Source organism: Ixodes scapularis, unplaced genomic scaffold (assembly GCF_016920785.2).
Source record: "Ixodes scapularis isolate PalLabHiFi unplaced genomic scaffold, ASM1692078v2 PGA_scaffold1__304_contigs__length_218370807, whole genome shotgun sequence".
In the NCBI taxonomy this organism is placed as follows: Eukaryota; Metazoa; Arthropoda; class Arachnida; order Ixodida; family Ixodidae; genus Ixodes; species Ixodes scapularis.
Genome location: NW_024609846.1, coordinates 28,468,484 through 28,484,630, shown reverse-complemented (window position 1 = coordinate 28,484,630; position 16,147 = coordinate 28,468,484). Strand labels below are relative to the sequence as shown.

The following is a 16,147-nucleotide window of genomic DNA, read 5'->3' as shown; positions in this document are numbered from 1 at the left end:
GCAGACCCCCCACGCGGCGCTGGCGCTGGCGCGCAGCTAGTGCCCACACCTGGAACTGCGAGGTTGCCCACACCTCGTGTGCTCGTAAATAGCGCGCTGGCCTAGTAGTCAGTGCCGCGCGTACAGGGGGTGATCGCACCGTACCTGATCGACCGGCACGAACTTGGGGTCCCCCAGGAGCGCCCTTTTGGCGTAAGCGAACTTGCACGCCTCGGCGAACCTGGAAGGAAACAGACCAGATGAACGACTTCGTTAATTAGTCAGCCGCGTCCCATACCAAAGTGAAAAAGCGAGTCACCAACGTATAAGTACACACTAGAGCCACTAAATTAGCCGCGCTTAGAGTATTGCACTCCATACCGCGACATTGTTTGTGGGCGCCGCCATTTCGGCTCGTATGCAGAGCAGATGCAACTGCCGATCGTCATGATACAGAAGTGCGACTTCCTCAGCATTAGACGCGGTGTTGGAAGCTCATGTAATATTGCTTTGCTTTGTCGCGAACTGTTCATACATTTGTGGAGGGCGGAAAAGCGTTCCCTAAGATTTCAGATAAAGCTTCCGATAACTGGCAACCATGATATTAAGATAAAATATGGTCAAGTGTGGTTACTTGAAGCGTAGCTTATTTAATGGCAATAGTACAGACCACACAAAAAAAAAAGAAAAAAAAAAAGAGGGCGCTGGACACATGGTCTTACGTAGTAAGGCTAAAACTAGGATTCCGTGTTTTCGGAGTTTATTTCTCGTGGAATCCGGAGGGTGTTTTTCGGAGTTTATGTTTTGTCGAATATTCGAAGTCTATCGGAGTTTATTCTTGTTAGATTCCCAATTCTGCGAAGTAGGGAGTTTATCTTTCCCGGCGATCGAGTCACAACCATACCTTCTTCTAACAAGATCAATCTGGAAACCAAACCAGTGGGTGCTACCGTAACGCAGAATTCGAATGCCCCGTTGTCCCGAACGATCCCCAACGGGATGGACTGTGAACCTTCTTTAATCAATACTACGAGATTTCGAAGGAATCTGGTGAGGCGTCTCCTCAATGCCGCTGAACCTCTGGACGTTTTTTTTTGGGGTCATCGCGACCTCCAAGCGGGGAGTTTTCTTTTTGATCAGTTTGAATTTAAGAAAATTATACCGGCCATGTTTTTTGGATTTAATCAAATTTATTCGAAAATACAGATCCCTAGTTATAACCAAAGACGACCACTTATTAAAGCGAGTGTGAAAAAGCAGGCAAGCTGGTGTACGACTTACCTGTGACGTTTATGTATACAAAAACCATTTCGTCGGATATGTATGCTACAAGTAAAGAGCGTGAATGTCAGTGTGTACTTCACCTTCGCTCTATTTTAATAGATCCGTGAGACCTTTTTTGAAGGTGTTTTAAATCTAAACCGTGGGAGAGGGATAGATGTGAATGTAAAGTGATTTCGTCAAGTACAGCAGCAGCCATGTTTAAGACATTGTGTACGCTTGACCGTTGTTCAATTTTTTTTTTTTTTTAATCTGGGGTAAATTGAAGATTAGATTAACAAATACGCGACCTGGTTTACGTTACGTATAATTCAAAACCGGAGACAAGCGGGTGACTAGCAAGGGAACAAACACGCACGCATGAAATGTTTGAGATGTGTATATGTTTGTCTCCCTTCCTCTTTTTTCATTCGTCTACAGCAGGTGTGACCAGGCTGACCTGGCCTAAGAGCCGCAAACAAAACCACGATACTTCCAAGAGCCGCGGGGGGGAACTTTGTCTAGAGCAATACACGAAACTCGAACTACTTTCAACCTATCCGAGTCAAAAGCAGTCCAATTCTACATAAGGTAGCACAAGACTATCAAACTGGAACCTGTCTTTCGATTTAAAACTCGTTTCATTTTTCTTTTTGCGGAAGTTCTCCTGTGAACGGCAGGGATGCTTGGGAGCGGCCCGGGGGGGGGGGGGGGGGGGGGGGGGGGGGGGGGGGGGCGTAGGGGAGGGAGCCGCGAGCCGCCGGAGCTTGGCCACTTCTGGTCTACAGTTTTACATCATGTGCCGGGCCAACAATTGAACGTTCCCCACATCGTGTTTCCGAGTCGGAACTTTTGTATCGTTTCTAGCGTCGTTATTTGTTCTTCGCACTGCGAAGATTAGGATTTCGGAGTGATTAACACAGCATTTTCTGCGGAAAACAAACTACATATACCGATAAACCTTTTATCCGAGGAGGTCAAAAACAGAAAAAATAAATTTAAGTGAGAATGCAGAGGCTTCAATTGGGAAACGCTTCGGGGTTATTATTTTTTTTTTTTTTTTAGACGACAAAGAAGAGGGCGAAACTTTCTATGGGGAGGGGGTGAATGCTATTGTCAGAAATTAAAAAATTTCACCAACAGCAACGGTTAAAAACAGCTTGCGTAAACATGAATTGACTTCTGTCCCATGCGCTGAGAATGCGAGGTGTTTATTTAGACATAGGGAATATGACACTCCAAGCGGGCGAATATTTGTTTTTGGCAGCATGTAGAGTTCCATTCGGTTGGTTCTTCAAGGTTTTCGAGCGGCCGTTTTAAAGAGACAAGATTTTGGAAGCGCTTGTGGCCGCTTGCGACGAGACACGGGCATCATCTACCGGATAGCCCCCGTACACTTCCTCCTCTTCCTTCAGCGTGGGCTCAACATAATTGTAACGGTGTGAGATGGTGCGGTGATTTCAGTGGCGTATTCAGAGGGTGGTCCGGATGTCCTCACCCTCTCTTGAACTCTGCTTGTTTAAACATTTAGGGCGGGGAAACGGGGGGAGGGGGGTGGGGAGCTCTGAAACAAACATATGATGCACTAACCCCCCCCCCCCCCCCCCCTCCACCTTTCCCTCTGGAAATACATGCGTCCGCCCCTGGTTGATTTCATCTCGCAGGTAGTGCAGAGCCTTCGGGCTAGTTCTACGCAGTTCCAGGGCTACCTCGTAGATTGCGCCAGTGTGTTCTCGCGTCAGTTACAAACGGCCGGTCAAAGGCAAATACGTAAACCGGCCTTGGCTGGATTCCACACAAAGAGTGGAGCGGGACGAAAGAAGAAAACCGTCGCGCGAACAAAGAAAGGCCCGCTAAATTTGGTGAGCGACGCATCCGCCGCCCAATTGAGCGGACTGTCACGTAACGTCATCGGAGTGGCGTGTCACGTCACGTAATAAGGGTTTCTTCTTCACGTGTACACCCGCTAAATCTGGTGGGCGATATGTTGCGTGCCAAATTTAGCGGGTTTCGTCGAACTTCGGTGGCTATCGCCATGGTGGCACCGACGCAGAGGGACTCCCTCGCGGCTGGCGCCTCACTCCCATCGTCCAGCGTCGTAAATACCGTACCGAGAAGAATACCAACCCATTCAACATTTCTTTTCCGATCCGTTTGTAGAATTAAGTGGCGGGGCGCGAGCTGCGCACCTGTGCAAGGTGAGCCCGTCGTCCTGCAGCGAGTCGGAGGCCTTGTCCCGGAAGGCGTCCATGATGCCCATGATGTAGGCGAGCACGGCGCCGCTGCCCGGAGGAGGCACCGAGTACAGAACGCGGCCGTCCTTGAAGTTGGCCTGCACTGGCTGGGACCAGATCGGCTTGTACGTCTCCAGGTCCTGCCGGATCATGCTGCCGCCTGCGGAACCGAGGAAACGCGACCCTTTTCGTGTCTACAACCGTTTCTTGCCTCCAGAAAAGCTTCCGGTCACTTTGTTTCGGCAGGCCTTCCGAGCATGTTGATGTCGAAATTCCTGGGACGATGCGCGCTTCAGAAATCACCAAGTTGGGCATTTAGCGAGGCCCTTATGCTGCGCTATTTATTAAATATGAGAGGTAGACATTAGATGGTTGCCTAATCGGTTTATTCCGAGGGAGCCTCCGATGAAGCCTGGCGCTACGTTCCTAGCTTGGCGTTTGTCTGCTCGTGCCCCGCGGCTCTCAAGCGCTCGGTGCGAGCGCAGCCGATGGTCGCGAGCCGATGGGCGCCAGCTTGCCAGCCGCTACATAACACTGAGAGGAGTATTCAACTTCTCCGACAAATCTCTCGTTTACCAGTCCTTTAGCTAACCAGCGGGAGAACTGGTATATCATGTTTTACTGAACGGTGCATTAAGCGGTGCCGTGGTGCGGATCGTTTGTCCTTTTAGAGGTTCGCGGAGACGCAAATGCAACAGCGCCTCCTTTCGCCGTCTTATAACTAAACAGTAAATGAACCTACTGAAGACGCGAATGTAGCGATGCAGCGTTCAAGTTAGAATAGACTCAGAGGCGCATGGAAGGTACAAATGTAGATTAAGTTTTTTTTCTGGAGAAATTTAATGTGGCTTGCTAGAAAAAAAAGTCTCAGCGAAGACTGAGTGCAAGAAAGTGCTGCCAGGGCACGAGAGGAGTGACGCGTGAAGTGGAGTCTCCAGTGCTCGCGCGTCTCGGGCTTGGCAGGCTTTCTTTGACACGGGCTGCATTTACAGAGATGCGTAACGAAGCGCACCGAATGGCGATTTGACAATTTAGACTGGTGACAATCCTCCAGGCACGTCATCAAGCTTTGCGGAAAAAAGATAAAAAAAAAACAAAAAAAAAACGCTGGCTTTTTCTTCTTGAAATGACACCGCAACAAAGGAGTTTATTGGTCAGTGTTGTTTGCGTGCGAGTGTACTTGGGTCCTACTAGTGCCAGTAAGCTCATGGAAAGTGAAAAATATTCCAAGCGAATATCATTGCCCCTTTAAACTGAGACTAAAAGCTCCGCCTTCAGCGCGAGCCTTCCGCCCTTCCTAACACAAGTGTGAACGCGCAGGCACGCGGGTGGCGTACGGGGAATGATTCTTGGGGGGCGGGGGGGGGGGGGGGGGGGTGGAGTGGCTGGAGTTTTATAAGCTTCTCTCCTGGCTGCGCCACCGTACGAATGTCAGAATTCGGCGACACCCCAGATGCGTGGGGCAAGTGATGTTAAAAAAATTTTGCGGTTTCGCTCCGGAATGAGAAGAATGACAGCGATTCGATCCAATTCCAGTTTGCAGTAAAATAGCGTTTCTTTCCTTCTGTTTTCAGTTTCGGTTCAGTTCGATACCTTAAAAGAACAGTTTTCGGGTGTGTTTATTGGCGCGGACTCAACTCACCGTTGGCTCTGATTTCTTGAACGAGCTTTTCGGCGAACTCGCCCTTGTAGAAATAATCGGGTCCGTTGTTGGCAATGGCTTCGAGCGTCGAGGCCAAGTCCTTCTGAACCAGGAGCTCGCCTTCGTTTCAGCGTGTCGTTGGCGTAAGGGCTCCAAAAGGTCGACCTGCGCATGTGGTTGTTCGGGACTCACTACGAGCAATGCTGTTGCACCCCCATACTTGCTTCGATATTCGCGCTGAATGGATGTATGGTACAATAAATCTATACGCTTAAAATCTTTGAATCGAGCGAAGGCTAGCGTCACATATAACCAGCTTTCTTTATTCAGTTATAATAGTACTTCGAAGGTTAAGCTCTTCGTTAGGAACATCTATTCTTGCTACGCAGTTGCCACCACGAGAATCTTAAAAATTGTAAAAAAAAAACAAAAAAACTTTGCATACAGGCATATAGATACAACGGACCTGTCGCCTAGTTTTCACTGGCATTAGCAAGCTGACTGTGGCGAAACTTCTAGGCATTACGCGTCTAAGATTTAGAACTGCAGACACAGCAAGCGCAGCAAGCGCTACGCGCTTACACAACGAAACAAAATCAGGAGGATAAGGTGAGAGAAGCCACGAAGCCGTCATCGTACTGGCGTGCCTGAACTCCCGCACATAACCTTGAACAACCAAGCGCTTCTTTGTTTTACACCGTATAAGAGAAGCCTGCGCGTTCACTAAACCGCAGAGCACACAATGTGCCAATCATCGCGGACAACGAGAGGATTCCAGCGAATGATGAGGCGCAGAATTCGGCCGAAAATGCCATGTGCAAAGTGACAATGAGCCCGACGTTTCAAGCGCCTGCGCACAAAGCATTTTTCGGGGGTTCCAAGCTGAACACTCAGGGAGCAGGTCGGCGAGATTTCTGACCGCTGCAACTGGCCAGCGCCAACGTCAAGCGTGGCGCTGCCCCAACGCGACTGTCAGAAATGTCGCCGTCACTCTCGACTTAAAGACAACTCCGGTCAATATTTTCGCATTTGGATTACGACTGTTTTTAGCTTAGTCAGTGTCCCTAAATTACAAGGTTTATGTTTTTCTGATATTGTGTGTAGTTTTATAAATATCACGGCTCATTGTGCGATTTCGGGTGTCTACAGAAAAAAATCGAAACTATCTTCTAGGAGAAGGATGGCAACACTGATCATCAACTGTACTATGGTGCTTGGAGCGCGTCTTCGACTGGTGTGTTTTAGCGTCCTATCCCGCCCATACATCAAAAGTGGTCCCAAAGTGGCACCAAATGACGTCACAGAAGCCGGAGTGTCATGCTGTTGCATGTCGCAATCCTGGCGGCTGGTCGTAGAAATGCTAATGAGAAGGTTGCGAGTAGCACAACCGAACACGAGTGTCGCTGTCGTCAGGGCGTCCCAACTTCTGGCTGCCAAAACTTCCGTGGACCGCCACACTTGAGAGCGACTTGGAGCAGATCAGGCATCTGCTACAAACACCACCGCTGTTGGGACGCCGCCAGGATCGCGACCGGCGACACCATGACACTTGTATGACGTCAATCAGGCGGAAATCGAGGGACCACTTTTTTGTGCGCACCAGTCGGAGACGTGTTCCAGGCACCATTGCTGTTACGTCCGCGACGTGACCCTCACGGTGCTGCTAGGGTACGTGTCGCCCAGTGTTGCTTGACTCAAAACTAACCCGCCTGTCACCTGCTAAAGATTGGCTGGACGCATCTTTAAAATCGTTTTAGTGGTGTATGTGGCTTTACTTTGATGTAATACTTCAGCTGTGCTCCTATTTCGTGCCACTAGAGCGATTAGTTCGATTTAGACCGAAGTTGCCCTTTAAGACACCAGGGCCCGTTTGCTCGAAGCACTAACCGCGGCTAAAGTTAGCCGCAGTACCTAGGAGAGGGATTTTGAAATCACGTGACTGGGCTCGGTAGGGATGCGGGGAAGCATGGCGGCGCACCAGCGAGTGAGCGCCGCTCGCTTCGGAAATAATATGTCGTTGTAGCTGCAATATCGAGCGCGTTAGTCAGCAACGAATGGTGCAGGAGGCTTTCGCTTTGCGTTACCTCAATTAAACCGCAAAGCATGGGCAATGACATATGCGCATTTTTTAGATAGTGTTTCGATTCTGGGCATTCCTAAGCCCAAATGAACGCGATAATTGTCGGCATGGCAACGTCTTTAGAAAGCGGATTGCCTTGACTCAATCGGCCGGGTATAGAATGTTTACAAATCCGCAGCTCAGCGTGCGATCTCCACAGCTCAGCACGCGCGTGTGCGTCGCTTCGGAAAGCGAGCAAATCACGCGCGATACGCACGAACACTGAAAATGAAACCGGCCAGCAGCCCTTTTCTGGAAAGGTCTATTGATAGCACACAAAAGCAGACAGCGTTCCAACACACTTTCTTCTAAATTATCCAAGCATCGCGAGGAGAACGCTGGAAGTGTATTTCTACGGTCCACGCGCGCTGGCCTTCCTCTTATAAAAGATTCGAAGTAAAAATCATAAGGCTTTAACGAACGCGCGTGCAAGGCAAAATTTGTTTTATACTTTTTGCTTTAGAACGGTTACTACTGCAGACGCCAGCACGTGCGACGCGTGCAACTACAGTCGTAGCATGCACCTCGGTGCTTGGATAATTTAGAAAAAAAGGTTCGTTGGGACCAGGGTGTAAGATAGACAGGTGGTGAAACGAGAGCCAAATGAGCGACCGGATTGTGTCCCCCTCGGTTTTCTCTTTTTCTGTGGCGCCATCTATGTGGAGCACCGCGAACTCTCACTCCAGCTGGGCGAATGCTGGCGACCGGTCAAACTGACGGAGAAGGTTTCTCGTGTATTTTCAATGGAGGACTGTCGTGCTCTCAGTTTATTTTGCGCACTCTCCCATAGAGTTCCATGCAAATTCGATTCTAATTTTTTTCTTCTCGCCGCAGCGCCATCTGTCGCAAATCGGGGGTACCCGCAAGCCTCCCGCAAGCAGACGAGTACACAATCCGGTCACGGCGCTGCGGTAGGTTTCTATGGGCCGTTTCCCCACCTGTCTATCTTACACCCTGGTTGGGACGCTGTCTGCTTTTGTGTGCTATCAACAATCCGCTTTCCAAAGACGTTGTCATGCCGACAATTATCGCATTCATTTAGGCTTAGGAATGCCCAGAATCGAAAGACTATCTAAAAAATGCGGCAATGTCACTGCCCATGCTTTGCGGTTTAAGTGAGGTAAAGCAAAGTGAAAGCCTCCTGCACCATTCGTTGCTGACTAACGCGCCCGATATTGCAGCTGCAACGACGTATTATTTCCAAAGCGAGCGGCGCTCACTCACTGGGACACCGCCATGTTTCCCCGCATCCCTACCGAGCCAGTCACGTGATTAAAACAAATCCCTCTCCTAGGTACTCCGGCTAACTTTAGCCGCGGTTAGTGCTTCGAGAAAATGGGCCCTGAGGCCATAATCTGGCCACTTGGCAAAAAAGTTGGCGAGAATTCTGGAGGCCATGATTGGCCGACACCGGACTTGACCTTGGCGCCGGCCAATCACAGTCGCCCGATTTCTCGCCGACGTTTTCGCCAAGTGTCGATATTAGGGCCCCAGGTATGATGGTATTCTGAGCCTTTTCATACTCTGGGCTTCTTCTGCCGTATGCATTGATTGAAGGCCGGCGTGCCCCGCAGCAAAGTGAGCGAACATAGCTTTCAAAGGGATCATGCGATGACCTCACCATGGCCGGTAAGATGACATGCCGTAAATAGCGAACAAGGACCGATCAAATGTGGGATTCGTCTATTAATTTAAGAAGCCGAGTGAAGAAAGGGACACTGGATGGAAATAATATATATATATTAAGAGCATCCTCGAATCGAATCATATTTCCATCAGTATGTCCACGCTTCTTCTCTCGTCATTTCCGCATCGGCTACTGAAGCAGTCTGATATTTGCTTCGTTAATAGGAAGCATTCCCTGGCGGCCATAGCTGTGAGCGCGACTGCTGAGCTCGGGTTGATGTCGAGCTTCCACAGCTCTTTTGCAACGTGCATTCCGCACCATGAAGATTGCCGTGCTTAGCGGCCTCCTAATGTGAGCTCCTTCCGAGCATGCGCTCTAAACAGCGCCCTCATATATGGCATCCATTAAATACCTCCTATACACCTTTTCCACGAGGGAGCCGCCTTCTTGAATGTCGTCACTTCTGGTACGCATTAAAACGTTGTTTTGGTCTCTCCACGCCGCCGGAAAGTGTTTACGAGAAATGCGTGATTGTCACATATTCTTCTTCCGCCTCACCTTTATCTTCTCGTATATTCCGGTTTTTAAATCCATTTTCGCGTCGCATACCAGATACGACACCCACGTGACCGAGAACGGAAGGAAACGAGAAACGCCTGTAGAATCATCAGAGCTCTACAGCATGCAGCCAGAGGTGCGCCTGCATTTCCTGCTTTGGTTGTCGGCTGTCGTAAATCGTTTTTTTTCTGTCTACCTGCCTGCCTGCATACATGGATCGAATTAGAGTCGGTAAAATAATATCTTTCACGCTCTACGCTAAGCCCGAGCGCAGCCGATGCCACGATTCGACGGGGTGCATTGCCGGAAGGTCATGGCGCTCGTCGTGATTCTGCTCTGACCTGCGGAGCAAATCGGGGCGTTTGCTATCCGCGTTTACCCGCGGATAGCAAACGAACAGAGATGAGCGCCGCGAACTCTCGGGTCTGCTTGGGCGTGGGATGGAACGTCGGCTGCTCTTACTGGGAAGCGGAGTGTTTTCCGGCGGCTCACCGCATGTTGGCGTGACTGTAGACGACGTCCTTCTCCTCCCGGAGGGCGTTGGCCAGGTGGGCGCCGACGGGGAAGCCGTCCCTGGCCAGCCGGATGGCGTCCTCGAAGAGTGCCGCCCACGGCAGGTTGCTGCCCATCCGCTGGAGCAGCACCTCGTAGCCGCGCAGCTCGCCGGGCACAGCCGCCGCCAGGCCGCCTGCACGGGGACCAAGGAACTGTGCGTGCTCCGCTTCCGGAGCACAGTCTCCCGGCGGTCTCAATGTGTTTACTTTAGGTATTGCGGTGGAAGCGAACGTCGCTCTTTTGGGAGACACGACCGGTGCGACCGCCGCGACGACGTGACGAGACTTCACTGGATGCGCACGCCCATCGTTTTCCGCATCTCTCGGAAGCGCAAGCACGCCCTGGGTTGTCAGCCGTCGTGTCGTCTGCTTGAACATGACCGTTTTGAAATGCGCTCGCCTTATAAAAAAACAATTGCGAGCGATCCCTCGAAGTGTGTTGCGACTTACAGCGGTAGCTGTTACGTTGTGGAAATGCATGTTGAAGGAGATTTGCTTCCAGCCAGTGTGCTGTACAATGTTTGTTTTGCAATGGGTGCTTTGCTTTCAGCGGAATTGTTGTAGGAGACGTCTGTGAGGAGCAGTGGTGTAGCCAGGGAGGAAAGAAAGCTCTTGAGGTTTCAGTCCCCCCCCCCCCCCCCCCCCCCCCCGAAAAAACTTCCTGGCTAACGCACTGGATTCAGGAGTGTGTGCTTTGGGAGAACGATTCTGAGAGATGCTGTATTGGTTAAAGAAAAAACAAAAACGTGCTTTTAAATTTTCGTAAAACGCCTTTTTTTTTTTTTTTTGCGAGGGCGCTTTAGACCGCGCTTTTGTTTCGCGCCTACTTTCGCTTCGAAAGTAGGCGCGCGAGCTGTTCTTAGAGGCGCGGAGAGCACACCAGGGCTAAAGCGGGGCGGCGGCAGTGGCGAGGCGAGGGAGCTAGAGTTCCTCTAAATGGTCTCCCGAAGGGGAAGCAGAGTTGGGTCCGCCATCTTGCGCTCGAAAGCGTCCAAATGTTTGTGGGAAAGCCACACTTTGTGTTTGGAGGTGAGTGCTCTTCGACGCTGTGCTTTACCGTCGTTTAGACTCCCTCTACACTCTAAAATAAATCAGTTCTTGAAAGGTTTTTCGACGCCCCAAAGACCTCTTTCAGCTCGTGAAGAAATTCTCGCCTCAAGCACTATCGCACCCTGGCGCACTTGAGAGGCAACTGGGCAATAAAAAACTCTTTCGCTACAAAAAAAAAAAAAAAAAAAAAAAAAGTTTGGAAATTGTTTTATTGGTTTTTCACGGAGCACTAGCTCTTCTAGGGGAGTTATTAAAATAACTTTTCAAGGCGCAAAATATGGACGAGCCGTAGAACCCCTAAGAGTTCTTTTACGACCAGATTTGTTTTAGTGAGTGTATGCCACGATTGCGTAAACCCCACTACGGCTCGTATAAATACGCGCGTGTACACTTCGCTCGTGGAATATTGCAATTATTTCCTAGCCCGCATAAAGTTGTATTTTATAGCCGAGCACGGGTTCTGACTCCAACAAAGCTACAAACGGGGCTGTTCGCGTGTGAGCATTCCAAAATATGAACCACGTATCTTGTATTATACACAACAGTGCAGTTCAGATTTCAGACGGTGTACGTGGGAAATTCCCGGTATGTTGACTTTTGGTGGCGTAAAAAATTGTACGGATGGAATTCAGTAGCCACCGCGCCAGGTTCACAGCTGAAAAAGTGAACTACGTGGTGGTCCATATTTCGGGCACCGTTTTAAATAAATCGCAAAAATGTGTTTCGCGAGCTACAATTTCGTAATTTACCACATGAAGGCTGCTACATAGTGGATTTATTTTGTGACAGCTTCAAAGAGAAGACTTACCTCGATGAAAAGGTTCAAATAGAAACATGAAAATTTCTACTGACGAATATGACGTTAAGGCTTTTCCCAGGCAAGCTGGAAACGCTTTTGTAGGCCTTTGAGACGTTTGATTTAATAAAAACGTAAACGAGAACGACTGAAGTCCTTTTTATTTCGTTGTCGTTCCTTTTTTTATGAATCGAGCGTCTGAATGTCCCACAACAATGTTTTTTCTTTGCAATAAAAATACATTGAAGTTGTTTTGTTTTTATTTGTAACTTTTGACTGTATAAAGTCTATTTTCTGACAATTTCACAAAAAAAAATCCACCCCCAGCAGTCCTCATATTCTAAATTAGAGTGCAGGAGCTCGCAGAACTGATTTTTGCGATTTATTTAAAATGGGTCCCGGAATCTGGAAGACCTGGTATGTCGAAGGCTTTGCCCATCTGCAATACTCGTGTTCAAGGCCAGATTTATTCGTGAATTGGTTTGTTCACTGCCCATTTGTGCTCTCAACTATAACGCACGAACAAAATGGAATAACCACACAGGTAGTTTGTTAGACATGCATGTGAATTTTGCCCCACTATTTAGTTCTCGCGATTCAAAATGATGTCTTACTTAGTGATTTAGCTTCGTCTAAATATTGGCTTCTCCTTCTTTTTTTACCTTAATCATCCGGAATGGCAATACCATCACTAGGCTACAAGCGCGAGCTCTTTGCAAAAGGAGGCCCGGCTCTCTTGTTCTGTAGGAGAAAACAGCAAAAAAAAAAAAAAAAGAAGTTATGAGCTTTGTCTTCTATCTTTCAAACAATACCTTTAAAATTAAAAAAAAAAGTTTTCATAATGCTGCAATAAAAATCGCCAAAGAAGCAAAAACTGACATATGGAGATAAAGTTTTCTATGCCTGTTGAGCCTAGTGAATTGTTTGACAGGGCAAGGTCGGTGTGCTTTCACTTGTTCTATCGAAAACTGTCACTACTGTGGTGTGGCGGTGTTTTAAATCTTCTTGTAACAACAGGTGTGGGCCCAAAGTAGTCTTATATGCGAAGTAAAGCTAAAGATGACAAAACGGCGAGCTCACAAAAAGCAAACGACACATTGTCCCTTTTTTAGAAGATCTCCGGGGGTGTCGCTAGAACAGTCAGCTTCTTTGGAACGCTAAACACCATTACTGCTTGTTTGTTTATATATTTGTCAAAAAATAGCAAAATATTGCCTCCCCGTTGGCCCTCGTTCTTTCCAGCGCTCTGTTGAACCTAATCGAACCCTGCCACGGTTGCGGCGCAAAATAAGTGGATTAGGTGCCCCTGCAAGGCGTGAAGCTGTGTCAAGCTCAGTCCAGCGGCACAGCACAGACCAGAGTCGACCCGGGTAGCGCAGGCAGCGCAGATAGGGTAGGCCGCCAACGACGTCCCTGCGGATGGCCGGGATGGCGGATGGCAGCGACGGCTGCTGGCGGTAGATTCCGCCACTCACGAGCAATCGCGAAGACGCAACGAGAACGCGGGTCATCTGTACCGAGGGTTCCCAAATCCACTGCCGTCGTGGCGCTGTACGTATTGTAACAGGTCTATCGAAGGACTCTGATAAGGCTTCCGGGTACGCTATGCTAAAAATGGCCATGAGGCGATTTTACTAAGTCGTTCCGGTAACTGAGAGAACGATACGCGATACTCGGTCAACGCCTTCGCGCATGCGTCGTATCGTTGGGGCGGGTACGGCATTGGAGGTATCGCAACGATCTACTAAAGATCTGTATCGTTAGAGTACACAATCTAAATATCACGCCTGCGGTATTTATTTATAAAGTTTCGAGCTTATTTTTGCCAAAGGGGAGCGAGGGAGGTAGAAAAAAAAGGGGCTGTTGCAGCTTGTCGTGGAATCCAAAATAAAAGCTTCTTGAGTTTCGTCTTGGTGTATCTTATTTAACTCGATAGACGCAATGTAAAGCGTTTTGTGACCTTATTCAACTGTTTTTGTTCTTATAGTAATTATTTATATTTTAGTACACGCGCTGTCGGCCTTCGCACGTGCGTTTACGCGTTTATGACATGTCCGGAACACGACGCGTGTGCTGTCGCTGCCCCTTTTTACGGCCCGAATTGTCCGCCGAAGCGCTCAGAGAAAAAAGAGAAGATCTGCGGGGCCTTACAGTCGAGCCAGGCCGTAAAGCCACTCACCGACTCTGGCCAACTTCTTGTCGGCGGTAAACATATCCTTGGAGGCAGCCGCCGGCGCCGTTTCCCGGGCGATCAGGCTGCGAGCTTTCTGCGTGTCTCTGCGAGGGATTCCAAGAAAAAGGGCCTCATTGTGCGGTTTTCGAAAAACGCGGCTACGGGGTGGTAAGACCTGTGCAACACGCGATGACTTCTATGAGTCGTATTTATGAGGACATCGTCATGAACGCTCATCATAAACAAACGACACGCTAAAAGCGTTAAAAAAAGTGGTTCGTGCTATGAAATGTTTTTGTTATGTCCTACCCGCTCTTTGAGGTTGGAAATAAACGACGTGAAATAAACCACTCGGCAAACTGCGACACTTTTTAGAGCACTATACCTAGCCCAAAATGAATTACAACTTCTAAGGTGAGAAAACACAAACCGTACTTTCGAAAAACACAAACAAACAAAAACTAGCCCATTGTGTAAAACTCGAACGTCGTCAAAATGTTTAGCGACTAAAGTTGAAACCCTAAATGTTTTGTATACGTTTCATTTCGTGTTTACTTCTGGCACCATGGATCCTTTATGTTCTCTTTTCATAGCGCGTTTTATTTCGTGACAGCGGTGATTTTGTTGGTTTGGTTGAAACTTTTGTTGCTGATATGTTGAACTGTACAATTAGGGGTGGGGGGGGGGGGGGGGGCAGAGGCTATGTTAGGCGTTGTGCCTTTATCTCTGGACCCCCTGCGGTAACAAATCCGCAAAACAAATGTAAGACACCAACATGTTAAAACTTTGTGTAAGCATTGTGAAAAAGTTACGTTCCAAACGTGCGCGTTATTAAAAGTTTAGATTTAATAAAAATGAATAGAAATGGCAAATGAATGAATGAAAGATGGGCCCTTTTTGATGCCTTGTCTCCTTAGCGCTTCTTCTTGCTGTTTACGGCGAAATCCTTAGAAGCGAGAAACTGAGTTTGTTTATCAGAGGAGCCCGTGGAGCAGCAGAATCACACGGAGTGCTTCAGCTGTCATATTAAAAACTGAAAAAGGCGAACAGAACTAGGACAATGAAGACCCGGGTACAGCATGTCCGGCCATCTTAGTGTTTTCATTGTCCTCGTTTTGACCGCACTTTTGCACTTTTTACTTAGCATGAACCAACAAGCCCGAACCTCAGCTGTCCGCCTCGCCTCTTATACCCTTGTTACACGGCCACCCCTAACCGCGGTTAAGTCAGCTTTAACTGCTATTACGCGACACCACAGTTACCGCACTATACTCTCGGAGAGCTATTTGAAAACAAGTGGAGAGCGCGCGTTCACTGCTGTGATGGGTGCTCAAGACGCTCAAGCGCACATTTGCCCGTAACTTTGACTGCACAGCCAAATAATGACTGCATAGCCACAAGCATTTTGCGCTAACTGTGGTGGGAAAAAAGGCGGTGACGCCTTTTTTCCCAGATCCTATAGCTTCGCTTTAGCTTCGCTAAAAAAAAGATCATTTCGAAAAAAAAAAAAAAAAAAAGACTGGCACTTGAAAGAGCATGTTAAAGTGCGTCCTCCTCACACAATTTGAGCGCCTTCTCGCAGTTTTTTTTGTGACGTAATTGGCGAAGGCATTTTTGAAAATGTTAACAGATGTCGCAAGTTGCAGGTCTGTAGTAATTATTGTTGTTGCTGATACACTTTATGATGCGAAGGATGGCGCAACGGCCTGGAGTAGTAAATATTATTGCCATTCATCAAATACGTTTTTTACAACGACTGAAAAGGCACTAACTACACTGCTGACTGCTAAAAATAAAAATCAGACGAAACATCGGCCGTTTCCTATCTTTTTACAGCGATAGCTGTTAGTAGGACACTTCGAGGTTTCGCACGGTTAGCCGTGCTTCATATCGAGGCGGGTCATTTTCCGCACTCCGCAAAATATTCCATGAAACGCTGATAACAAGATAACACGCAAGTCAGATAACATGCATAGTCAGTAAAACAGTCCCCGCCGGGCAATCAGGCAGTGCACCGGAATGGGTGCCCAGGGGACACAGAATTAGCACAAGCAACAATTCTCGGGAGCTACACGGATAAGACTGCATTAGAACTTTACGATGCATTGTGTATCAGCAAGCAAGAAGAAAGCAAGTGCGTTAGTTCCCTGTCAAT

The 16,147-nt window shown here is 48.4% G+C and overlaps 1 protein-coding gene across 1 annotated transcript in view; it reads right to left on the bottom strand.

The window, feature by feature from the left end:
- Positions 1–16,147, bottom strand: part of LOC8027089 (scoloptoxin SSD14) — an 85,206-nt gene that overhangs the window by 12,063 nt on the left and 56,996 nt on the right. The window contains 6 exon segments of the mRNA XM_042290113.1: positions 145–220; positions 3,429–3,633; positions 5,116–5,239; positions 5,241–5,280; positions 9,912–10,107; positions 13,999–14,096. Of these exon segments, the coding sequence (XP_042146047.1) occupies positions 145–220; positions 3,429–3,633; positions 5,116–5,239; positions 5,241–5,280; positions 9,912–10,107; positions 13,999–14,096 (739 nt within the window).